General features: G+C 53.4%; 1 protein-coding gene across 12 annotated transcripts in view; it reads right to left on the reverse strand.

Annotated features, from left to right (window-relative positions):
- LOC118582622 (DAB2 interacting protein) overlaps positions 1 to 26,883 on the reverse strand; it is a 179,765-nt gene that overhangs the window by 18,717 nt on the left and 134,165 nt on the right. For 11 of the 12 annotated variants that reach the window (XM_036185639.1, XM_036185636.1, XM_036185631.1 and 8 more), the window contains 5 exons: positions 5,611 to 5,764; positions 4,469 to 4,567; positions 3,150 to 3,704; positions 337 to 481; positions 100 to 244 (listed from right to left, as the gene is read on the reverse strand). In XM_036185639.1, the coding sequence (XP_036041532.1) occupies positions 100 to 244; positions 337 to 481; positions 3,150 to 3,704; positions 4,469 to 4,567; positions 5,611 to 5,764 (1,098 nt within the window). Of the gene's footprint in view, positions 1 to 99; positions 245 to 336; positions 482 to 3,149; positions 3,705 to 4,468; positions 4,568 to 5,610; positions 5,765 to 20,630; positions 20,798 to 26,883 lie in introns of those variants that run through there. The other variant, XM_036185640.1, reaches the window with a different exon arrangement.

Here is a 26,883-nt window from a genome sequence, read left to right on the forward strand (position 1 = left end):
AGATGTTGGCCCAGGGCAGGTGGAGGAGGCGGGGAGAACCAGACAGAAAAGAGGATGGCCTGAATGAAAGGATGGGAGGCCTAGGCAGGCCGCACTGACCAGTAGGAGTTGATGATCTTGCAGAAGGCCAGCTCACAGCACATCTTGAGGTTGCCCTGGTGCTCAGGGAGGTCAGCGGCTGAGCACTTGCTTGGGTCCACCTCACAATTTTCATCCGACTCATACAGAGCTTTGATGAACTCACCTGTGGTGGGGTGAGCATGGAGAAGACAGTGAGGGTCTAATGTGCACTGCCCAGCCCTTGCCACCTGCTGGCCCAGTAATGTCCCCAACTACCTAGAGCATCCTGCAGGTATTTCTGGCCCACAAGTTTGAGGTATTCCTCGATGGCCTTTGTGGCCAATGTGTTCTCCCGGAAGATGAGGTGCTCATTGTCCCCACAGCGGTCCACCTCTGACATCATCAGGTCTGTTAGAAAGTCCTAGGGAGACAGAAGGGGGGTAGAGTGGAACCTGAGCTGAGCTGACGTGACAGCAGAACCATCACTGTCTTTGGCTGCTGGACACCCCAGAGTGCCTTGGAGGCAACTTGCTCATTGGGAGACTGTGGGAAAACACTGCAGAGGAGCTCAGCTACACCTTCCCTCTGACTACAGCACCTGACTGGCTGGCTGTTCCCTTCCTCTCAAGCCCAAAGCCAACCTGAGACCTAGGGTAGGGACAAAGAGGCAGAGCAGGAGACTCGGTGGCAGCAATCAGGGACGGGCCAGTGCAGAGCCTGCAAGACACCCAGCATGAGCACAGGTGCCAGCGGCGCACGCCGTTAATCCCAGGTGCTTGGGAGGCAGAGGCAGGCGGATCTCAGAGTTCCAGGGCAGCCAGGGCTACACAGAGAAACTATCTCAGAAAACAAAACAAAAAACCCAACCAACCAAACAAACAAAAACCAAAACCAAACAAACAAATAAACAAACAAACAAAAGAAGACCTTGATCCATGAGGCCTGATTGGCCAACAAAAGGAAAGGCTGAGAGACAGGCAAGTCCGAGGGGAAGCTACAGCTGGCCTCTGGAATCCCATCCTAGAAACACAATGAGCAGAAGGGTAAGGAGCTTTAGCCCCCCTCCACGGCTCCTGTTCAAAGCCACCATCTTCCTGACTGTGTGCGGCAGGCGCTAGACCTCAGCACTGAGGTAAGACATGACTCCTAAGAGGTGGGCAGCAGGGAGAGGAAGAGCAAGGCACAGAGCAGAGAACAGCTCGTCCACGGCCACACGGCCATCGGTGGCCAGGTGCCGCCTCCAAGGCTCCGTCATCCCTCCAAGATCACACAGAGTTCACTGGGGGAGGAATTCTAGGATGAGAACTTGAAGAGCTTAGACAAACGGACCCAACAGAGGGTAGAAGGGGTCAGGACACAGGTTTAGGACCCTCAAAGTCCAGCCAGACCACCTACCCCTCATTACACCAGTAGCCTTAACATATGTTCCGCCTGGCTCAAGAATGCTCTGCCAGTTCTAATTATTCCAGAGACAACAACCCAGAGACATCGGTTACTTCCTATCCCTCCAGCCTTGGGATGCCTCTTGGCAGCTTCAGACAGGATCGGCTTCCCAAGCCACAGCAACCTTGGGACTAGGGCTAGAACACAGCAGCAGGTAAGGGCTGAGCCTCTCACTTGCCCTCTACGGTCTGGGAAGGACGTAATTCTCAGTCCCGGCCTCTCCGGCCCACTACCCCCAGCCAATCAAAGCAGGACCGCCTGGGCTGGAGGTGGCTCAGCAGTTAAGAGCACTGGTGCTCTTCAGAGGACCCAGCTTGGATTCCCAGCACTTACATGGTGGCTCTCAACCACCTGTAACTCCAGTCCCAGGGAGCCAATGCTTTTTCCTGACCTCTGTGGGAAGCAGGCATGTATGTGATGCACAGATATAGATGCAGGCAAAGCACCCGTACACATAGAATAAATAAAAATGAAAAAACCAAACAACAACAAAAAGAAACATGCAGTACTTCAAGAGTTGGCCTAGCTGGCAGCCTACCCAGCCAGCCAGCCCAAAGGCAGCACATGGTGAGGAGGGTCCTGGCAACATGGTGGTCCCTCTTCCTTCCTGTCCTGCACAGTACCAGTCAGTCCAGCAGGCAGTGGAAGATGCAGAGGACAGGGTGCTTCCAACCATAGCCTCCCTGCCAGGGCCTCTAGAAAGAGCTAAGAGTTGAGCAAAGGCCTATGGAGTCTTGAACCACTGAGCTCTGCCCACTGGCACACAAGCCCAGTTCCCTTCTTGGCTCAGGGCTCAGGGCTCAGGGTATTACCTCAGGGTGACCCCCAATCCTCCCTGGCCAGTTGTTTGAAGTCTACTACAATACAGGCAGCCAGTACAGCTCAGGTGTTCTCCCACTTTCTGTGGGTGGCAAGCCCCAAACAGAACAAATGGTCGTTGGAGAGACCACACGGGGTGGGGGTAGAGGGTATGTGCTATTGAGCTAGGCTGGAAAGAGATGGTGTGTCTTCTAGAGAGATTCTGTCTCTAAGCCAGGTGTGGTTGGAGCTGAGGTGTGTCCTTTCTGGGCCCCTGTCAGGAGTAGCAGGCTTTAGAAGGTGGTGGCAGAGCAGGAGCTGAGCCCCTCCAGCTGTAAAGCACAGCCTATCTGCATGGCTCTCTGATCCCAATTTCTGCAAGGCACCAGGGCTTTGGCTGGCTGTCTACACTCAGCAATGTACGCATGTGCACCCATGCACCTGTATGTAAAAGCAATGCATGAAGGTGTGGGTGGAGGCCAGAGCTATGAAGGGGGCTTACCTGTTGTGTGTGTCTGTCAACTCATCCCACTGGGTTTGTGAGTTTGGGCTCAAGTGATGGAAGAGCCCAGGCACACCCCTGTTCGAGTAGACAGCAGGGGAAGCCCGCTCTTTAGTCCCAGGCCACTCACTGTACCATGTCTTTGGGGCTCAGCCTTGCTACTGGTAGAGTACAAAGTTCTCCCCAACTGGGCAGTACTCAATTTTAGGGAGCCCATCTGATGGCAATGGGTATCCCCAAGTCCTCCAAATGAAACACATTATGTAACAGAGATCCAGAAAGGGCAGACAGCCCAGTGTCCATGAGCCCAGTGTCCGTCTTTCTGCAAACAGGGAGCTACACTCACCTTGACCTTGCCCGTGCTCTGCAGGATGTGCACCAGAGCAGATGCCATCTCCTCCTTGGTCTTGGCACTGAGGATGGGCTCAAGGGCTGCACACAGCCCCAAATAGTGGTTAGTGATGTGCTCGGCAAATTCTTTGTACATCTCCATGGGCAAGATGGTGATGGTCTGGTAGCGTGCCTTAATTCGGATCATGGGCCCAGGGCCTTTGCCACCCTTGGGATTGGGTGTCACCACTGGGTACCACTTCTCCACGAACTGCCGCCCAGCCACAGAGGCAGCAGGCAGGCTCACCAGGCCCAGGTAGCTGTTGCGTTCCTTTTTCTTCTTCTTGTCAGTCTCCCGGTAGAGGTGGACAGTGACTGTCCGCAGAGGCGGCAGGTTGTGGAACTCAAAGTGCTCTCCCCAGAAGACATTGTCCGTCTTGAGCTTGCCCGTGGTACGGGCGTACAGTACATCGTCCAGGCAGAGCTCACACAAGTATCTCTTCTTGGCTGGCAGATCCTTGGCCTCGATCACCCATAGCTTCAAGATGTGCTCCACACGCCTACTGTTGTCCTGCAGAAGAGTGTCTGGGGTGGTCAACTGTCGCTGTTACCTACCTGCTCAGCCAGCCCAGAGCCCTCAGAGATCTGGGAGGGATTGAGAGGCGAGGTGCATGGGTAGTGACAGGGCAGATGCCCACGGATACGGCTTCATCTAGTCCGCACTGTTGATCACTAGCTAGCTTACCAACCTTAGATACCTAATTTCACCTGGGCCCAGGCTTGTTCTTCTAGAAACCAGTCCTGAAACAGTCCTGCCTCAGAGTGAGACTGAGGAAGGAGTGGGCACAATGCCTCGCCCCTTACAGGGCTTCTCAGGCTTTTGGTCCATAAAGCAAGTTAAGAGGGGACTGTTGCTGAGACCCCTTTCCTTAGTGATGCCATGGCAATCAGGCTTCAGTTTAGACCCAAGTCATCTGGGAAGACGGACACAGGGACAATTACAGTCAGGGCCCCATCCAGGACAGCAGAAGGTAAGAGGACACACCAAGGGGCACCCACCTGGAGAAGGGTGTGGATGTCTAACCTAGAACAGAACAGATGAGCCACACAGCTGGCTAGGAGGAAGTGGATCTCGGCAGGATACAGGATCCGACTTCCCAAAGAGAAAATGCAGCTCTGTGTCCCACGCTCCTCCGTGTGTAGTGTTAGGAAGAAGGACCAAACAGCGGGCACAGCTCAGCAGCTCCCGCCCTTACTCAGGAGTCATGCCTCTGTACCCTCAGTCTGGGTTTCACCTCATCTTTCAGGATCCAGCAAGAGCAGGTATAGGCCTACCTTGTTGGGGTGCACTGCTCGCCGCAGGTTCTCCATCCACTTGTCTCGTTCAGCTGCTGACCGGCAGGAAAAGCACTTGCTTCCCGATGATGTTGTCACCTGTTGGGGCAAACAGGATGGTGGGGGGAAGGGATCACAAGCATGCTATACACTAGGGAAAGCCGGAGGCCACCAGGCCTGCATAGCAGCCACAGGATGAGAGGCAAGGAGGAGCTGCCTGAAATCTCTGAACCACATGTGGCACACTGGACCCAGATGTGCCCCAGCAAGTCAAGAAAGTAGTCAAGCTTTTGATATAGGCTTTTTGGCCTGTGTGCTCATCCCTGCCCACCTCACTCCTGTCCAACAGGAAAGGAAAGCAGGTTCCTCACTGTGCCCTCTCTCTCCCTAAGAGGGAAACAGAATGGGGTACCCTGCTGGAGTCAACACACAGTCTCCCTAAAAGCAGACCACAGGTCCCAGGAGGAAAGCAAGGGCAGGCTTAGTCCTAAAGCGACCCCTTCCAGGGGTCGGGAGAAGTCTCCTTTTGCCCATCAGTAGGGACAATGACAATCACAGAAATGTAGCCGTGTGCTAAGTCTAGAGCAAAGAGCTGAGCTTCTCGGTGGGCCAGGCCTGAGACCTTCACCGCTGGCATCAATTCTGCTCACCTCCTAGTCGTAAACTACGTGTTTTCCTGAGGTGAGGGAATCTGGCCAGAACTGCCCTCACTGACCTGCTGCTCTCAGAACAATGCAGGCCCTACTGGACAAACCAGACCCATATCCAGGCACTAGATTACTGTTACCTTCTGTAACAGCCTCTGCTGAGACCAAGGGGACAGGCCCTAACTGTCTTGGCCAGTCCCAGATCTGGACACCTCAGTCCAGATCCAGTCTGACTTGGCCTGGAGTCTTAGCCCAGAATAATACAGGGGCACAGAAAGAGGCAGATACCAAGAGGATCCACACTAGGCCCCACTGGGCTGTCAGTACGAGGCTCACTTCTCTACCAGAGAGCTCCCCCAAAGCATGATTATTGGTGGTGAGGACTGGGTGCAAACCTTCCTAGAAATAGAGGCATAAGACCTTCTAGACTGCTCCCAAGAACCTGTGCCTGACAGGGTGAGAGCACTCACGGAGGAGAGCTGTGGAGACACGCACCTCGAAGCAGTGGTCCTGACCTAGGACGCTGCGATGAACGGGTTTGATGGTCACCTCCTCCTCCATGCTGAGGTCTAGCGCCTCCACTGCACTGCTGGGGCTGAGCAGGGACTCATGTGAACGAGACTCCTTCAGCCTCGGCATCAGACGGCACCTGGGGAGGGAGCAACAGGGGGTCACATGTGTCCTGACAGCATCTGCACCAGACAGGCCTCCACCCCCTTGTCAACTCGTCTTGCCTTGTTGAGGCACTGCTCCGCAGAAGCCCCTCCCACCACACTGCTGAGGATTCTGTGTCCTCTTGTGTTTGGGGCAGGGTCTGGCCTGGGCCTGCAGTGGCCCCACAAACCTGCAAGAAAGAGCTGTGACCTTGTAGTCTTCCGAGGCCTTTCCTAGCTTCCCTGCCCTGTATCCTGGTCATCTGTCAAGAATGTCACTGCCAGCAAAGCCCCCTCTGACGCACTGTTCCATCCTGCCGTACCTCCCGGAGCCACTGGGTAGCAGGGACCTCAGTTTTCTATACAGCACCCAGAAACTCTGGCACTAGCTTGGGGTTCCTATACCATGGGTTTTGGTCATTGAGAAACCCAACTCAGGCCTTGACACAAGACATCAAGATGCGACCCGATAGCCAAGTAAAGACAGGCCCAGGCTGGCTCCGACAGGCCTGGCACTGGAAATGTTGTACACCTCTTAATGCAGCCCCAGATAAGCCATCTCCATTTCTCCAGCCCCTTGCATGAACAGCTACCCAGGCCACCCCAGGAGACCCACTCAACCTTTTCACGGTGCGTCTCTAACCCAGTACCCAGGAGCTCTCTGAGAGCTCCAAGGGGATGGGTAGAACCAGAGGGAGCTAAGGCAGGTTCAAACCGGCCAGGAACCCATTCATGCTTCTTCCTTCAGCATTCCCCTTGCCATGTGGAGCGTGGCCTAGGCCCACTGGCTGTACAGCAGAGGGTACGCCTGAATCAGCCTGCCATGCCCTACCACCCAGGACCAGAGGTGCTGGTCTCCTTCAGCCCACTAGCACATGCCTGAGAAGCAACTGGGGCTCAGGAGGTGAAATGGGCATTTGTCCCTGTCCTGGACCTGACAGGTCCATCTTGTCACCCTCTCTTGGGATGCCCCGTATTACAAAGGTGAACCATGTGATTCTAGCTGTTTAGGCAGGCTTTTCTCTAAGCCTGAGTCCTGGCTCCAAGACCCCACCCCACCCCACTGCAGCTGTCTTCATAACTCAACGGAAGTTACCTCCTGCCTCAGGTGCCAGGGAAGTCACTTGGCCTAAGGAGAGCTACCCCCCACCCCTTTGATCTAATAGCCAGGTCCTAAAACAGCAAGGCGGAATCAGGGTGCTTTCTGACCTAGCTGGGAGCCAGATATGGTGAGGAGCCCAGTCAGGAAAAGGGAGGAGCTGGAGAGCTGGTGGCTGGAAATAGAAGTGGGGCCTGTTCAAATGAACCTAGAGCTGGAGGAGCAAAACAGGCCAGACCCCGAACAGTCAGGGCTGGAACCAGTAGCTGTAAAACCTTTACCTCCCTCTCTTCTCCCCAGGCTGTGCCAGACATGTTCCAGCTGGCCCGAGCCTCCCTGAGAAGATTCCTGGGGAAACAGCTGAAGGGAAGCTCTGAGTCCTTAGGCATCTGGACTGGCCCAGCCCAACTGGTGATTGTGGAGCAGTGCTGACTTGCCTGTCTCCCCAAAGACTGCTCCATGAGGGAGACATGGAGCAGAGGGTGCATCTCCAAGTCTCCCTGGCTAGCTGCTCCAGGTAGCAGGGCCCTGGTTGGTGGTGGCAAGACTTGAAGGATTATGCATCTGTACTTCCTTCCCCCTGAGCTGGGAGTCAGACTGCCACCCCTCTGCCCTCCAGGTTCCCTACACACACCAATCTCAGCCTTCCCCCATGCAGGCCTAGAGGGAGCTGGTCTGGTGCAACTCACTAGGCAGGCCTGTGGTGACAGAAGAATAGAATTTAGTAGGGAAATGGTTGGTCATGTCCTAGACCCGGCAGGACCGTCTCACGGCTTAAGCACCTCTCTAGGAAGACAGTCACGTCTTGTGTCTACAGCACCTCTGGGCACTCTACCTAAGGACCATCGATCCATGGCAGGTCTCTGCCCCACCATGCCTTCTACTCATACACATAGTTGGGCCACTTCTTTCTCACCTCCAGCCTCTGACAGGGCAAAATGATCAAGAATCCTGAGGCAGGGAAGGAGATGAGCATCCTAAATTACCCTGGTTCCAAGGTGGCAGTGAGTGGGCACAGCTTTCAGGAGAAAGGAGGTAAGCAGCACACCCACTTGGGGCCATTCTACCCCCAGGTGAGAGTTGATCTTAAATATGACCCTATTAGCACAGGCTGGACACCCAGCTGGTTCAGCGGCATACAACCCTACCAAGAGCTTCATCTACTCATCTACTTTACAGGAGGGGAAGGTAGACTCTGGAAGTCGTTTGATCTGCCAGAGACTTTTCACTGGGAGATCTGCCTAGTCAGTTTCTAGGGCTGATGTGTACAAAAAGCCTCTGCTACCCTCCAGCCCTGGCTGACCAAGGTTGGGTGAAGAAGGGAAAGCAGCCAAAGGCATGGGCATCTAGTTCCTTTCCTGACTTCTGTAGTCACTGGAGTCAAAGCCTTTTGGCAAAGTAACACTAAAGAGGCAAAATGCCTCCAGCCAGGACCTCCACCTAGGGATCAACTCCACAGCCCAGACCTGAACATCTCCCTTACAAAAATACTGTGTACTCAAAGAATACACTGTACTCAAAGAAGCTGGGTTATGTCTATAACAGGCCCAGGTTTCAAGTCACGTGTCTACCCTCACCAGACAACAGCTAGCATCCCTGAGAAAGGATTAACAATGGGCTACCAGCCACATTACATATATTACCTCATAGATTCTTCAAAAGCCCCCTAGACAGTGCTGACCTCAGCCCACAAAACTGAGGCCCAGATTCCCATCCTTCAAGTATTGCTTGGGTCCATTTCCTTATGTGAGAAAGGAGGGATTCTTGCCCCAAGTGGAGAACAAGACTGGGCATACCCTGAGGAAGAGCTGTAAGAACAAGCTTGAAGATTGGCGCTCACTTCCTAGCCTCTGAGCTGTGATAGAGGTTGAGGTGTCCCCTGAAGACCATGGAATTCAGGTTCCATCCTTGTTCCACACTCTGCTCTGTGGCCTGCTTGCTGGGCTGCCCCACCCCGATTCCCTGCCTCCTCAGCAGGCCTCCAACATCCAACTACTCTGCCTTGGTTCTTCCAAATTCAACATCCAGCATCAAGCCCTTTCATCCAAGGTTTTCCAGATCTCCTGAGTAAGCAGGGACATCGTTGTCCCTTTGCCAGGCTCCTCGTGAGTAGGCTACGCTGTCTAAGCTCCAGTGTTCACAGCCTCAGAGTTCTTGGGCCAAAGCCCCCAAAGATCCTAGCAGCCAAGTTCAACCACATCTGGTGGAGGTCAGGTCAGCTAGGACAAGGACAGACCTCCCGAGTCCAGCTGCTGTTGAAGGGGCCATCCTCAGGAGTGACAAAGATGGTCCCAAAGTGGGTGACCAAGGCTGACTCCTGAGAGCTGTGCCCTGAAGCCACCCCACACCAATCATCTTGATCAGAGGGACCTACAAGGCTCCCTTTCTCTTCAGTGGAGTGTTTCAGTCCATCTACCTGGTCCTTTGGAGACCTTTCCAAACACAGTGAGTTCTCTAGCGCCATAGTGGCTCTCTAGGGACCAGAGGCCCTTTTGCCATACACTCCATGAAATGGAATCCCACACTTTCTGAGAAGTAGTTCCTCAGTTACTCACTGGCTAGCCGGACCTTAGGCGAGTACGACCTACACCGAATTCCTCAGCTAAGAGCTGGTCTGACCAGGGCCTATCAGCTTGCAGGGAAGAAGGGAGTGACTCAATGTCCATCCCCACTTCAAACACAGCAGCATTCCAGTGAATTAGCCTTTCTGCATAGTATGGCTCACTCCATTTCCTCCTCAGAGCCCCTGTGCTAATCAAGCCCAGAGGACCCAAGGTTGTGGCCAAATAGTCATCAAAAAATCACTTTGGCCAATCACCAAGACACCTGCTACTACCCTTCCTTCATTTCTAACAGAATCGTATCATTTCAAAGCCCAGCCCAAGCTGTCCCTGGTCCTCCAAGCACACACGCTGCACTCCATGCCACACTGCCTGCCTCCTTGATTCTCATCACCCCATCGGGACCGAGGCACAGCACCCTCGGCAAGAGAAATGACTTCTCAGATCTGGTAGTAGCAAGTGACTGTGGGAAATCCCACACAGCTCAGGAGCCCAAGGCTGACTCTACTAATGCTGCCCCAGCCTCAGCCTGGCCTTTCAGTCACCCCACAGAAGCCACTGGGCACTAGGGAGAGGAAGGGCCACCACAGGGCTGATTGCCACTTGTGACCCCCTCATTCCAGGGCCCAGGAAATGTAGGCATGGGGGGGGGAGACCACTGCTGGAGGCAGAGCTGGTCCCAACAGCAGCTTATTGTAAGGCCCAGATGCAGGAACAAGGGGACATTGTCTAGCTCCTGGGGCACAGCCTTATCTGATAGCTTTCCTATCAGCCCACAAGCTGTTTTCCAATTCTGCTCTTTTTCTCTAAAAAGGTTAAAGACATAGAAGTTAGGCAAATTCCCCATTATTTCAATGAGGGAGGGACCCAAAATGGGGGAAAAAAACAAAACACAACCTTGAAATAGTTGAAAAGCTCACTTGACGGGGGTGGGGGGGTGGGAGGGTGGGGGGGTGGCTCGCAGCTACAGGTGGGCAAGTTTACAGTGGAACTAATGAGTAAGGGGCTCAGTTACCCCCCAAACCTCAAAGGGGCAGAGGAAGCTGCGGGTGTGGCCAGGACAGGGCTAGGACCAGGAGAGGCCAGCCTCAGTTCAGGCTGGCTGTCTCCAAAAGGGATAGTGAAAGGCCAGGAGCAGTACAGGAGGACCTTTGGAGACACCTGATGGGCTGGAGAGATGCCACAGAGGCTAAGAACACTGGCTCTGCCGGGCAGTGGTGGTGCACACCTTTAATCCCAGCACTCAGGAGGCAGAGGCAGGCATGTCGCTGTGAATTCAAGGCCAGCCTGGTCTACAGAGTGAGTTCAAGGACAGCCAGGGCTGTTACACAGAGAAACCCTGTCATAAGGGGGGAAAAAAAAAAAGAAGAAGTGGTTAAGAATACTGGCTGCTCTTCCAAAGGATCTGGGCTCAATTCGCAGTACTGACATGTCAGATCATAACCATCTATCCTGTCTCCTCTCCTGACCACTGCAGGTACCAGGCACACATGTGGTGTCCAGATATACATACACATAAAATACCGAAACACACAAAATAAAACCTTTTTAAAAGCCATTCGGCAGGGGAGTTCCTGCACCACTGGGTAAGAGGGTACACAGGTGAAGAGTGAGCCCCGGAGTAAACACACCATGTGAGGGAACAGCACAGAAACGCCAGGGGGAAGCAAGCCAGAGAGCTTAGTATCAGCGCCGGCTGTAGCAGCAAGCCAACCTCTATGCCAACCAAGGCAGCTCCAAGTGCCTAGGTCATCCAAGTCTCTAGACCTGTTCCCGTCTGCTGGTAGAGGCGTGGGTACCACGCTCATGGGGGTCACTCCAAAGTCAAACGAGGCACTGCAAGGGGTGTGCTCATGAGGCTAGTGCCAGCAACTGCCATCAGTCACTGTGAACATCCGTCTTTTTATCCACCTCTTAACCACGCAGGGTTCAAGAGACAATTCTAGGCTACCCTTCTGGCATTTCCCAAGCTGCTCTTTGTCCACATTCCCTTTTTCGTCTGTAGGATAGGACCAATCATCTTGGCTGACCAAACACCTAGGATACCACAACGTTTTTTTTAAAAGCCATGAATTCCCTTTAGTTAATTTAAAGGAAAAGAAGGCATGCATCGGGGTTCTACACCAGGCCTGGGACAGGTAAAAAATAGGAACCAAGTATGTCTCCAATGTTGATGCCCACCCAAAGACTACAAGTCGTACCAGTTCTGGAGTGGGAACCTGGCAAACTCTCCAGGTCCCATCAGGGCTCTGCCCTCAGCGGGCAGGCCTCTCCACCTGTGTAGTGGGCAGGCCCAGGCAGCAGTGCTGGAGCTCTGTCACAATGTGGACTGCTTCTGGAAACAGTCCGGGAGCATGTCAGGACAAGGGCACAACCTCCTGGGAATCAAGCGCTGGACATAAACTGGGCTGGGCCTTGTTGGGAACATCTCTCCTCAGCACGGTCAGGCCTGAGAACTAGCTGCTGAGGCCTGTACTTACTCCTGGCCCAGCTGGAATCCGGACTGAGTTAGGAGAAAACAGCCTGGTGTATGTACTCCCAAGACCCTGGGAAGATAAACACCATCCTAAAAAGGGAGAGAGGCTGGCCAGTCGGCCTGGGAAGCTTCTCGGGAAGAAAGCCTGGAGGAATTCCTTCCTCTCAGGCCTGGGTTCCCTCAGTCCAGGACTTGAAGTAGGTCGCAGCAGAGTCACTATGAACCTGGATGACACTTTCCTTTGCATACATACTGAGGCCTGGCCTGTTGCCTTCACTCTACCCGTGGGATCCCCACACCATAGGACTGAGAACGTGAAAAGAATGCTACCAAAACAGGATAACTCATAACCGGCTACAAAGCAGCCCGAGGCCTGGCTCCAGTGGTATCCATAGGAAACTGACTTTCTGCTGACCTACCAGGTGTTCTAGTACACACATCACCTCACAGCCCTCTCCAACAACCACACACAGGTGTTAGCCAAAGCGGACAGAGCTTCAAATGAGCCAAGTTCAGTGGTGATTTTGCCATACATCAAGCCTCAAAAAGAGGGCATGATGTCACAGAATCAACAGCTGAGAAACTAGTGGCCTGGTCACCCTGTCAGCCCAGTGCCTCAAGGTTCTGTGGCTCTTGTCTCACACAGGATGAAGAACCAGGCCCTGGAGTGTTGGACTCCCACTCTAGCTCCACCCTAAGTGACCTTGGGCCAACCCCCTATTCCCTTTGAACCCTAAACAAGTTCCTTCTCTTCTCTGGGCTGTTTCCTCACGTGCTGAGCTAAAGATAAACTCAAGAGACGGTCACTACCCAGGGCTAGATGACACCAGCAATGGTGCGACAGCTACCTCACTCCTGCAGAGGGCAGCTTTCGGGACTCCAACAGACCCCCATGTTACTCTTCCCAGCCAACAGAGCCCGCAGCCTTCTGGGACCACATTCGCCTTTCACAGCTGACTTCCTTGAGTGTGGATGGGGTAAAAACCAAGACCTTTCCGTCTAGGTCTCCGTCATCCTGCAGCCTGAATAATTTGGGGCTTTTAATCAATGGCTGTCAGGCTTGTCAAATTACTCTGGGGACCACAAAGCAGTTTTTAAACATTCATAAACCCCAGCAGAACAGCGAAGTGCCCTGAATTTTAAAAGAGAACCTAAGAACACTCAGTGGACAGGATGAGATTTGAGTAAGTCCAAAGAAAAAGCTGAGGCCCAATGGCCGCTACTGCTTAAGTTCTTGGCCCTCCCTGGTTCCTACGAGAACACCAGGCTTGGTCTGCCACTCAGAAAGACCAGGGAACAAGACATTTCCAAGCTTCTACCCTGCCTCCAACTCCCCAGGGAACGTGTCTTCATCTGTATCCCCAGGCAGAGTCCAATATCCCTGAAAGACACAGCATGACAGTTAGGGCTCCGACTCCAACCACCTCAGCTTGTCGCCTGGCTCCATCTTCTCCTTGCACTCTCCAGAGAAGTTTCAAGACCTTAGCCAAGGTGTTGTTCTCTCCTCTGTGAGTGAGCTCAATGGATCCCAGCCAAGGACACATCCAGGTGTACCTTTGGTCTCAGTGTGGGGGTTCCTGACTGCCCCCCAAATACTTCCAAGAATATCCTCCATGGCCTTTGAAATAAGAATGCTCACAGAGAATGATTGTGAAATAAAAATAAAAGATGAGCTAAGAAGCAAGGATTCCCATTCCACAGGGGGCAGCTTGCCTTGCCCAACTTAGTCCCCAGTCCCCCACCTTCAGGAAGCCTCCCCCCTTAGGATGGAATGTATGGACACAGGCAGCATCTTCTGCCAGACAAGACCCAGGTACCATGCCATGTGACTGGCTGTTTCCATTAGGTTGACAGTTCATCTGAGGACTGCCTCCTACTCCAACCCCTTGGGCCACACTTCTGATAACTGGTTAAATGTGCCAATCACATATAAATCGGTGTTGGGCATGGTGGCACACGTAATCCTAGAACCTGGGAGGCAGAGGCAGGTGGACCAGGAGCCCAAGGCCAGCCCCCACTACACAAAAAGTTCAACAATAGAAACCTACAAGCAAAACTCTGTGATCTGGGCCAAACTACTAAGTCAAGAGTTGGTATTTAAGTCACCCAAGAGTGTGCTCTTTGTCTACAGCGCTGTCTGGGAGCCTCTATGCCCTGTCTTATTATAGGCCTTCTGGCCCCTTCTCCAGTACTTTTGATACTCCTGGCTTTTCCCTGGCCTAATGGTGTGTCCAAGATGCCTCTCACGTGGTTCAGATCCTTCCTCCCATTCCTACAGTAAGACTTCTAAAAAGCTTCTCTGCAACATGATCCCAGACAACCTCACCGGCTCTGCTCTCTACCCAGAAGCAGGCTCAGAAAGGCAGATCATCTTGGGCAGACATCTCAAAGGCTCCCATCCAAGAAGAGCACATCTGGAAAGAAGCATGTACACTGAGACTCCACCACTGGGGATGGCAGCTTTGTGACTACACAAGGTCCACGCCAGCACCACCCATGAGACAGAAACAGTAGACACAAAGGGCCAGCTCTGTTGCCTGCCAAACAGGCTGTCCTGCAGCTACACTACACTGGTACCCACCCACTGGGCAGGGAATATAATAGTTGAATGCCCCCCCTTATACCATCCTCAAGCCTGCAGACCCCCAGTGGGTAGCAGAGCCACTGTGTCTCAAGCTGTAGCAGGAGGCATCCAGGCGAATTCATGGGAAGCAGCAAATCAGCAAGAAGGCAGCTACTGGCAAGCCAAGCTCCTACACTACTAGCAAGACTAGAACCTTGGAGGTGGGGGGAAACATATCCAAGAAAAGCAGGGGTGCTCTCAAGTCCCCCCCCCCCCCAGTCATCTGCTGCTAAGCACCTACCTAGCAAATGCACCAAGGCACGGCTTCACACTCCCTTTGGTTCTTACCACTCCACTTCAGTTAAGGACACAGAGGCTCTGGGATGGCCTCACAGTCCCTCTTTCCCACACTAGCTGACTCCAGGATACACTAGCATGGTCTATCATTGGCCTTCTGGTCCAAGGCACCCCAGCAGCTCAGGACAATGCACTTAGAGTAGGTAGGTGTGCAAGCCAGCTGCTGGCCCTGCTCAACCCTTCTACTAACCACTATATGGGGCAGCCCACCTTTGCTCAAGGTGAGCCGCTCCTGATAGGCAGGCTCATTTCCTGGCTGAGCCTGGCCCAATGGTCACTTGCCCAGCATGGTGGCACATACCTGTAATCCCAGCACCCAGGAGGCTGAGGCAGGAGAATTAAGTTTCAAGCCAGCCTAGGCTATAGGCTATACAGCAAGATGCTTTTGCAAGGGGGAAAAAAAAGCTCACCATCTTCATAGGTCTCCCCAGCTCACACTGAAAACTAGCTCTGCCCAATGTCACAAGTCACAGGCACCAGGGCATATGGTTCCAACTCCAAACTCTTCTCTGACTATTTGTTGAGGCCTTTCAAGTAACTACAGGACTATGGGTGTCGAGAACTGCACTGGGCCCTGCCTGTCACCAGGTGACCCTGTCTGAAAGGGCACCTCACAGGCAGTCTCACCTGCCCCGGTGTGGTAATGAGTGAGGGTCACACCAGACAAGAAGACTCCCAGGGGAGACCATCATATCAACGCCATCTGGTTTCTGACAAGCTCTCTAGCTACAGCCAGCACGTGCAGGACCAGACACAGCCCAGGAGCCAAGGTAGAGGGGTGAGGACAAGGCTGTTGAGGGGAGATGAGAAGGCCCAAGCCTGAGAAAGCCCAGCTCCACCCTGCCCAGCTGGACAACCAGAGCAAAGGCCAGGCTCCTCGGAGACCAGACTGCTCCCAACAGTTCCTGGCATTTCCCTGTTTACAGTACCACGGGCCTGCAGAAAGCAACCCTGCCACACGCTTGCTGGCTTCCCACTTGAGGTAGACCCATCCCAACTGCTTCCAAGTCCTCGGCCAGTAGTGACTATCTGGGTAGAACCCCCATGCCTGGAACCTGAGTCCCTCTCAGGCTGGGCACCTGTGACAATCACTCCCTCTAGTATGGGCAGCAGCCCTGGCCCATCCAGGGGCTACTCACCATGCTTTGAACACAGCTACCAGTTTTACCAAGTTGGGGACAGACGCCAGGCCAGTAGTTACCTAGCCACTAGTTCCCACCAGCCTCAGTCAGACCAGCCCTGTGACTGCTTCTAGACACAGCACTCCAGTCCTATCCACTGGGACCAATCATGGCTGGTTAAACAAAAGCCATGTTCCAACTCGCTGTAATTCTCTTAAAGGGCCAGCATCACAATCAGGTCTTCTGCGGGAACTTAAAGGTACAGATCCCCTTTTCTGTACAGGAAGCAGGAAAAGTGAAATAATAGCCCATGAGTCACGATCAGATTAGCAGTCTTAGGCTTCTAAGGGAGAGACTTCAGGCAAAATTCTTAAGAGTTAAAAATCTAAACTTCACTAGAAGGTCCCAAAGCATTTGAAACAGAAACAGTAAGACTAATTCTTGAGTACAGACTATAAACGGAAGGGAACACTGCCAACTCTGAAAAATCCCTACTTCCAGACACAAGGCTCAGCACTCCTGGCACGGTCTGCTTTACTCCCTCAGCTCCTCAGACAGGCAGTACCGTCATTCCATCTTCCAGATGAACACTGAGGTCAGGAGAGGATTTCTCCAGGATTCAGCCCATAGGTCAGTGTATGCCCCTGCAGCTGTTCCCTCCCAAGAGACCAGCTTTTTCCTGTCTCAACCATAGGTCTCACAAGATCCACATCCTTTGGTACCTACCTCTCCTAAGAAAGGACAGCACTAAATCATTTGTCTACAGTGCTCAGCCACTGGGCTTTCAGGCTGAGCCCCAAAGCCCTGTGAGGTCTCTCTCTTCTGCTGATACCTCTATTTTACATTATGACAAGAGTCAAAAGGAAATGCCAGGAGAGGAGAGTCATGAAAGGGAAGAGGATGATCTGTAGGCTCTGAAGATGTACAGACACCCACACAGACCCCCAGTTCTCCCACAAACAGGTGGTGTGGATGGAGGCAACAGGTGAGACCCAATGTCCTTTTTAGCCCAAGACTCAGAACACTGAGTCTGTCTACAGGGATGGAAGGGGTAAGGGCCACAGAATAGGGCTCCCCACCTCAAGCTTGGGCAAGGGAAGAGGGGGGACAGATGCCTGACTGCCTGGACCCCAGGTCCTGACCTAAGAAAGCTGCCAAGGAGGGTGAGCCATTCTGGCCGAGAATGGTCGGTTTAATGGGGGTTGTACGGCTCACCCTGACCAGGAGGAAGCCTCAGGCCCAACACTGTAGGGCTAAGCCCCAAAGATGTAATGCTTCATTGTTTCTACAGAGCCTGGAAATCAAGTCAGTCTAAGGATCTACAGATGTCTGCACTCAAACCTGAGCCGTACCACTCGCTACCCTGCCTCAAGCCTCCCTCAGTTTCCTCTTCTGTAAAATGGGCTATTTCAAAATAACATTCACTTCCCAGGATTGAGCGCAAGCCTGGCTCCACTGAGCACTTCATAGAGGCCAGTCTCCAGCGTGGCTGAAGGAGTTGGCACACTGGGAGGCACACATCAGGGACAAGCTTCCCGGGTAGTGAAGTAGGTAAGCCATTTTTTCTCTGGGAAGGAATTTTCAGAGATCCCTAGCAGGATGACTGATACGACTGCCTTTCCCTTAAGACAAGGAAGCCTGGGAAAGGATGAGATCTAGCCAAACCCTTTGAAACAGCACACAGCCTGCCCTGGTGTCCAGCCCCAGTTGAGGCCCAATGAGTAGGCAGAGGGCAAGAAGGAAGGGGCCCTAAACCTGGGGGTCTTGTTGGGAGGCACCCTAAGGCTTCATCTCGCATGGTAGAGCCTGTCTCACACCTTACCTTTGGGTCTCAGCCCCACGCCCCACTTCCCAGGTGTCTCCCCAGCTTCTGAGATCAACCAGCTTGTGTACAGAAAGGGCTGCTTTTACCACACAAGTCACCTACAGCTGCTACACACAGAGCCCCCCAACACCCAGAGGCCCCATAACACAGACACTCCAAGACCCGTTAAGCCTGAGGCCTACGGTTCCTTGAACCTGACGCATCTATTTTGTGTGTTGGGTAGCACTCGAGTATTAATAAGTCCAGGGCAGCAGAAAAGCCTCCAGTCCTGGCACAGTCCATGGCTGATTCCTGAGATGCAGCAGGAGACCCAGTGCTCAACTGGCTGGCGGGGCTTTGCATAGCTCAGCTACAATTGTGGCCACGTTTCTCAGCAACTGCAAGGCCTTCACTTCCTAGGGCCTCAGTTTCCTTGTGTATAAAATTAAGTACTATACCCTACCTGAAGACAGCATAGGTAAAGACAACGGTTAACCAGATTCAGAAGAGGCATTTAACCAAGTAATGCGACCTCGAAGACTCAATCGCTTTAGTTATCCTCAGGCACACAGGACACACAGAGGATCCACTAGGCTGCAAGCTGTCCCGTTACCCTGCACAACAAACCAAAACAGATTCTAACTCTCCTCAGAGCCAGCAAGGCCTTGGGGCAGAGGTAAAGAGGCTAAGTCTGTTAAGACCTCAAAATCTGCCTGGAAATTCTGAGAAAGACCCCTGGAGAGACCACACATCCAGCAGGCCCAGATGTAGGGCCTGGGGATCCGGGTCAGCAATGAGGGGAGGGCCCAGAAAGCTGCTGACATCGGGGGGTGTCAGAGCCACTGAGTAGGGCTAGGTCCCCTGAAGCATGCTGGTGAGCCTGAGACAGCTTCTGTCCCTACTTCCTCAACACATCGGCTTCTGATCATCAGGCCTGAGGGTTGCCACAGCCAACACCATCTGAGACCCAGGCCCTGACACCAGGGCCCCCTCATCCTTCATAGGTCTCTTTGTCTTTACTCTCTCCAGGCTCCACAGGGCTCTTCCCTGTGGTGACATCATCCACACCCCCAAGTGGGCTCACAACTCCAACTTTGTACCACTTCCTCCCTAGGAGCTCCAGACTCCTATCTCAAGTGGGAGTCGGATCCCCAGCCCTCTCCATGCCCCAGAGGACCTCAGGTCTAGAAGGCCTCCTTTCTCCCATGGGAGCCCAGAGGGCCAGCAGCTTCCCCGTACCAGACTTCCTCACTCCACTAGAAGACAGAGGACTCTTTAGGAAGGCAAAACTCTTAAAACCTTCCAGTAGGGGCTGGGTTGATGGCTCAGTGGTTAAGAGCATTTGTTGCTCTTGCAGAGGACCTGGGTTCATTTCCCAGCATCCACATGGTGGCTCACAACCATCTGTAACTCCCAATTCCAAGGGACTTGATGCCCTCTGACCTCAGTGGACACCAAGCACATGGCACATACATTAGGGCAGAACACTCATGTTAAATAAAGTTCAAGAAAACAACACGGAAGCCTCCCTCCCCAGGACTCCTGGTGACTCTGCAGGAGGAACTCCAGGTGAACTCGGAACTTCTCCCCAAGTGGGAGGGCTGAAGTCTGCTCTCCAAACCCTTCACTTTTATTAGTGTCTGCCTGTGCTGACCTTATCCAGCAATGCCCAGATTCGTGGGTCCCCACCTGCCTTGGGGATACTGCACCTGAGATAAGAGTTCTCACTCTACCCCACTTTCAAAACAGATGGTTTCTGTCCCCTCTTGGACTTCACCTTCCTTCATGGACTCCTTACTCACTCACGTCAGGTCCTTCCCTGCCTCCATCACTCCTCAGCAAAATCCCTGGTTTGTTTCCTTCAGAGCACCTTGCTCATTCAACCAACAAATATTTAATAGGTGCAAACTATGTGCCAGGTCCCGTTCGGATACAGGTGCTGAACAAAGCCAGTCCCAGACTTGCAGGCGGGTGTCGCTGACTTATTTTTACCTATGTCTTACCATAAAGGGACGCTGTATGTGGCCAGGGCTATGGCTGTTACATACGTCCTAAGAGAGTGTTTGATATGATGTCAACTCTATTTATGAACCAGCACATGCAAATTAGCCAAGGAACCAAACTCAGAAAGACATGAAATCCAGAGCCCGCCCATGCCCTTAGGTAAGAAGGAAAGGCTTCAGAGCTGCAAGGGCCTGGTGGTTCTGTCCTTGGGGACTGATGGTGCACAGGAAGCAGTTCCATTTGACTGTTGGAGAACAAACAGAATGGTGATGCACACCAGAGCACCAGAAAAAGCCTTTACCCTTCAATCTTGAGGTTCTGATGTTCTCTGCTCAAGCAGGAAAAGAAGAGTGGCCCTTAGTGTCTGGATCTGCACGAGGTCCAAGTAAAGCTCTGCTCCAACCGTTGTTGTAACGGCAAGAGGCCGTAGTAGAGAGAACCACGGGAGCCAGGGCAGTGGCCAGCTTTGCCGAGAGCCCAGGAAGCGGTTGGTTAAAGCCCCTTCCTCAGAGGTCACCTCCCCAAACTGCAGCTTCTCTGGGCCAGGATCAAGAGCCAGGGCATGGGGCACCTAACTTGCAGGTTTCCTGGTCCTTCTTCTCCAAGGAGAGGGCATGGGAGCAATCTACCCAGCAGCGCCCCCCCCCCCCCATTCTCCCTCTCTTTGTTGAGAACAGAGATATGGAGAGATCTGGTTAGGTCTCAGATCACCACTGCAGTGTGGGGGCAGTCCTCCTAGTGACACACCTCCAAGGAGATCAAACCTCTCAGCCTCCAGCCCTGCCCCAGCCCCCACACCTGTCTGAGTGCACAGGAGAGGGAACAGGAACCAGCGCCCTCTTCCTCCTTCCCTGCACATTCAGGCACAGGCACAGACCTGGACAATGGTTGGAGTGTAGGCCCTTCTGCTGACCTGGGCACCTGAGGCCCAGAAGCCAGAGGAGGCTTCCGTGGATGGCTGGCCCTCCAGAGAGTGGCACCTCCAGTGCGGCCCAGGATCTTGCCAAGGTTGTCACTGAGGAGTCCAAGGCCGCAGAGGCCCATTCCCAAGGTTTGTGCAGACCTAGGTGGCCAGGGTGGACATGTAAGAGGTGAACCCAAAGGGCTCCCCCTTACCACAGAGCACACACGCTGTCCTTTACGCTGAAACTCCTCAAATGTCTTAAATACACAGAGGCAACAACATCTAGAGATTTCCGGGTTCCCCAGAGAACAAGAGGAAAATTACAGCTTTCCAGACAGGTAACCAGGAGGCCTCCAGGTCCAAGAAGTCAGAAGAGCTCTTGAAAGTAAACAGCTTCTCCTAGGCGGCAGCAATCTCGGGTCTCTGGTGGAAGCAGAACTAACAGGAGCAACTCCAGGAAGCCAGGAGCCTTGGCGCAGAGAATCTCCCAAGCACCTCCCCTGGAGTGCTGCCTCTGCCCTCAGGAATCCCGCCCCTGGGCCTTCCCTAGCCAATGCCCAACAGCCCCAGTTGGATGCATTCTGGTCTCAGATCAAAAGATCAGTCTTGGGAGGGCCCTTCCCACTCTCCACCCCCACCTCCATTATCACCCAGCTCCATTTTCTCCATAGCAGGGATCTGAGGTCATCCTGCTTTTTTCTGCTGTAGTTCCCTCCCTCAAGAACCTTTCCAGAATAAGCCCAGAACACCTTGAGCTGTGTTGTCTGCCAAAAAGTAGGAACTTGATAGGCGTTTGGAATCTGTGGAAGTATTTTCCTAGCTGGTCTGAGATAGGCCAGCCAGAGCTCCATTAAGGAGGAGTTGGAGCACCAGATTTGAGGGAATCCCTGCACCTCTCCACCTTCTGATCACCCCAGCAGTCCAGACCTCCTCCATAGGTTGCATTGCTCCCGGCACTCTCCTGACCCCGCCCTCCCACTCTCCCAGGCCTGTTGCCTTCTGTTGCAACTGGCTTGAGACATGTGGCTGTTCTCAGTGCAGGCTGGAGCAGGAAGATGAAGTAGTGGGGATGAGGACAATCTGGAGGGAATGGGGAGCTAGACTCGGGCTTGTTCCTATGTGCCCTTACAACCTCCCTACAGCCCCCTCCAACTATGGCTGAGCTCTAAAAGCATACTGTGGACTGAGCTGGGCACTCACTGCAGGAGAGGTGAGACAGACTGCCCGACGTGAGGAATCATCATCTGCTCACTCACAGCCAGAAGAACAGCCAGGGCAAACACCTCCCTCTTGGCCACACTACCACTTCCAATCAGACATTTTACAAAGCAACACAGAGAGAGGTCCAGAGAAGGAAGGGCACATGTTTGTGGACCACAGTCACTGGGATAGAAATACGGAAGGAAGCTCAGCTCCTGCTGTGGGTGGACAGAAGCCCTCCAGCTGAGAAGGTCCTGGGTCCCAGACAGCAGTCTTTTCACTTTGGGGTGGTTTCTCTAGTGGGACAACAGGGAAAGGAGCTGGCTAGCTGTGAGTGGTGCCCAGACGTCTAGGAGCCTAACCGGCACCATTTAGAGATCCATCCTCAGGTCACACCATATACAGCCCTCACTGAAGTGCACTACTGTAGCTCTGGGACAGCACCGCTGGTCAGCCAAACACTTCTGCTTGGTTCACCCTTTCCCACACCACAAAGGTAAGCCACAGCACCAGGCTCCACTTACTGAGCTTTGAGCACCAAGGGGTCAATGCCCCTTCCCTTAGAGCCACCAGGCAAGAGAGGTAACCTAGAGTTCTCCTATCTTCAAGGGCTTCAAGTCCCCAAAGGAAACAGAGACAGAAACTGGCTGGTAGGGAAGGCCCCCGTCCGAGGCCATACCCTTCTGGAGTCACCACAGGCCCTAGTTCTGTCCATGGCAACTGGAGTCTGCCCTAGACTGTGTCTAGCACCTACTGTGCGCAGGATTCTGCAGAGGCAAAGGTAGGGCTGGTGAAGAGGCTGTACTATTGGCCCAGGTGACTCCAATCTTAGGGTATCCAGCTTACTTCATCTTGCTGGGCCCCAGTTCTGGATTTAGCTGTGTTCTGGGCATGCTGGGCCAACACCACCTCATCTGACCACATATGTGCCTGCACATCCCCTCAGGGTCCATGGCCTGGCAGGCTCCTAGCCAGCCATGGTCTTCCTTTGGAGGCCAGGTTTACCCTTCAGTTTCTAAGTCTTTTAACATTTTCTAGCAGGAAGAGGAGACAACGTATTTACAGAGTATGGGACCATCAAAGCCCCTCTGGCTCCACAATGGCCAAGCCAACAGGAAATAAGCAAACAGAGCCTGTCCGCTAAGCACCAGGTGCTGGCTCCAAGCCAGACCTACCCCCAGTTTCATGATTGTGCATGCAATAAAAGGCAGGACAGCCACTCCCCACACGACGTCAGATCCACAGAGACAGCCACTTGCACAAACGACCCAACTACATCTGAAAGCAGATGTGTCTCATTCAAATACTCCTTCCAACTGGAAGCCCTCCTGGATTTCTTCCAGGCAGAAAGCCACTCCCTGCCAGTGAACCTGCATTTTCTTTCTTTCTGAGACAAGACATCAATCTATAGCCCAAGTTGGCCTCAGATTCAATCCTCCTGCCCCAGCCTCCCAAACACTGGCTTTCTGCAGAAATCATAACCATGTGCCACCACACTAAGCTTTTACCTACTTCCACTATCTTGTAGCAAACAAGGCCTTAGAGTAGGACTTTTCGCCCTGTGTGACAGCAGTCACAGGAGGGGTCACAGCTGACACAGGCAGAGGCTGGACTGTATCCTAAGTTGGGCTCCTACACTCATCAGCTGGAGGTGCACACAGTCTAAAGCCAACAGGTCTGAGGGCAAGCCCTCCTGAATAGGCCCTATCCAACCTCAGCACACTCCTCCTTCACAGCCAATGCCAGCAACCTTAAGACCCTTCCCTTCCTCACGGCCACATCCCCTGTCTGGTTGTTCCACTTTTTAAAAGCCCATCTAGGCTCCTCCATTTAAGGGAAGTCTTCCCCACCCCCACCCGCCATGGGCCTGCATGCTACTTCTGGATCTGCAGGTCCTCCTTGGGGCCTGTTCATCTCTGGTTCAAGGCTAAGGACTCCACAATGCATGAAGAGCATACACACCCTATAGGCCAGTCTTCTCACCAGAACTCAAGGCCCCAGCATCCTCTTTCCCATCTGAAGTTGCCATTACCAACCAGGCAAGGCTCTCTGTGAACTCTGGAAACCTCCCCTGAAAGAGCTTCCCTTTTGGGGTGTGACAGGAGAGTGAGCCCGACAGTAAAAGGAGACCTTTTCTGCATATCGCCGGGCTCAGCTTTGCTGTCACTGAGGGTACTTCAGGAGGGGAGAATGAGGAGAGGAAACCCTCCACTGTCAGGGCGCCTGTGTGCCTGCAGCATACTTGCCCTGACTTTCCAATGGGCCACGCAGCAAACAGCACTCCCCTGCCAGACTCTACCCCTAAACCGAACTTGTCAAGCTTCAAAGGGCCAAAGCCGAAGAGCTGAACTCTTGAAACCATCAGCAAATACAAACACGCCCTCTGCTTCTGCTGTGCACTCGGTCACAGCAACAGCCAAAGGAATAACCAGTCACATTCCACTCTCCTTTCTGGAGGCTGCTCTCTAAGGACAAAGCCCCCCCCCCCCCACCAGGAGGTGCTGCTATAGCCTGGGGACCACCTCAGGATGAATCTGCAAATCATTCAGGGCAGCACCAGTGAGGGGCCGCTGCAGAGGAATAAGCCAGGCTCTTCAAGGACAAGGGCCTCTCAAGACCCTTGTTATCTACACTTGGCTGAGGGTAGGATGTGAGCTTGATGTCAGACTGAGGGGCCAACTCCAGGAAGCAGGCAGCTTCAGCACACCCCAGCTGTTAATTTATGTGAGCATATCCATGCATGTATGGCTTTATCGGCACCAACCAAACACACATGTCTGGTGCCTACTCTGTGCCAAGCCAAGAGTGAGGTATTTTATATACATTATCTCCTTAAACCTGCGGGGGTGAGGGGTGAGCCTGGGCCCCACACAACATCTGCCTAAAGGTGACGCTGAGGCTGAGGCTGGGGTAGGGATGCTCCCTGAGGCCACATAAGACAATTGAATTGCTGGTGGGAAGCTGGAGGTCATTGCTCCAAGGCCTACTGTCTCTACCTGCGGAAGCCCCTCCGTGCGAACTGTGTGGGTGCTTAAGGAAAGCTGTCAGTCCACTGCCCTGAATTCCCTTCCTCTTCTCCACCTGCTCAGGAGCCCCATCTCCTCCAGATAAGCCCAGCAAGCTCCCAGCCTCTGGCCACCTCTGCCTTCCACCAGCCTGGATGCACCACCCTCATCTGCCAGGCCCCCAAAGAGGGCGATCACTGTGGCTGGCAGAGAAACCTGGAACCTTTTCCCTGCTGAGATGTTAACATGTTGGCTCCCAAATGTAATATTTCCATTAAAGAGTTTTGAGGGAGTAAGTTCCCACCGTGTGACACCTCCTCTGCAACAGTAAATTTACTTGAACAAGCAATGAGACATGGTCAGCATTTCCTTTCTCAGCTGTCAGACTGCCAGGTGCTGGGCAGCAATTCATGGTGTGCCAAGGATTGGATGCTATCAGGAGGCAAAGGACAGGGTGACCATAACCTAGCCCTAGGGCCTGTGCTAGCATTACCCGGTGCTCAATGCTCCCCATCCTTAACACCTGTCCAGAGAAACAGCCACTCACTGGGCTCTAACTAGTATCCCCAAGTCCTGTCCCTGACCATAAGGCACAAGCGTCACCTTGTGTCTACACTGGGCTACATGTCAATGTTCAAACATGCTTCTTCAAATTCAAACCCTTACACTGTGCCCTTATCCCCAACCCTGGGGCCATCAGAAACAATGCCATGGAGTGACCTGGGGGATCCTGCCACTCCCACAGGTCTAGTGGCTGCCATCAGAAGTCAATCAACCAGCTGGGCGGTGGTGGCGCACGCCTTTAATCCCAGCACTCAGGAGGTAGAGCCAGACAGATCTCTGTGAGTTCGAGGCCAGCCTGGTCTACAGAGTGAGATCCAGGACAGGTACCAAAACTACACAGAGAAACCCTGTCTCAAAACAATCAACCTAGGTAGTCATCACTGCCTGGGTACATGAAAGTCAGTGCCCTGTTCCAGCAAGCACTGGTCAGTGAGAGCTGAGGCCAGGCCTACAAACAAGCCACTGCTCTCCTTGCTGCTGCATGTGGCCAGAGAGCTGGTCTACAGCAAGGTGACTGTTACAGTCCTCCCAGGACTCCCCATAGCCCTGTCCTCAGACAGCCTGGGCCCTGCCTTCCTCCTAGTGTTTTCTGAGTCTGTGCTACAGGCATCCTGCAGTGCTGCTGTGAGCTGCCGCTGACCACTTTACCAAGACACACATCGGAGAGGGAGCCAGCCCACCATTAGTTCACAGTCCCATTAGACAGCCTGTCCAGGCTACCTAGTCAGGGTCCCAAGCATGGGCAAGACACCTGTCCCTGCCCTTAGGAAGCTGGCGGCTTAGTGGAAAGGTAAAGCATACATGACAGGCTACGGGCCAGAAGAGGTTACACTTCACTGTCCAGTGTGGGGTCTGACACTCCCCCACAATGCGAACACTGCCATTCTGGGAGCTGAGAATGGGAATGGCCCAGATCACCCCTTTCTAAGCCCTACAACTCCCTCCAAACTCTGCCTGGCACACAGGACACTTCTCATTGCAAGCCAATTAGCCCAGGGCTGGCCACTGACATGCCACATCCTGTTTACACCAGGACAACCCAGCCCTGTGAGGTAGGTGCCTTGAGTAATGCCTTGTTTACAGGTGCAGAGTGGGGCGGGCGTTCTTATTTTCTCAATCTACAGAGCTTGTAGGGCCTGCTGTGCCTAACTCCTAGCAAGCACTAAGCCTTAGTTTCTCGCCTGCACTACTGCTGCTGGGAACTCAGCAGCAGCAGAGGACTGGTGCTGAAGACCTGAAGCCTATGTCTTGGAGGTGGAGGTCAAGTGGTTTGGGAGCCTGAAAGACACTGGTTTGGTGGTTTCGTACATCACTCTTCTCTGCCAGAGCCAAGCTTGCTGAGGATGGCCAGATGCAGAATTCTAACTGGTGAGCTTGGTGGCAGAGAGCCAGCAGCAGACTCAGTAGTGATGGTTTGCAGAGGAAACAGCTGAGCACAGCAAAGAAAGCCATTGACC

Source organism: Onychomys torridus, chromosome 4, assembly GCF_903995425.1.
Source record: "Onychomys torridus chromosome 4, mOncTor1.1, whole genome shotgun sequence".
Lineage (NCBI taxonomy): Eukaryota > Metazoa > Chordata > Mammalia > Rodentia > Cricetidae > Onychomys > Onychomys torridus.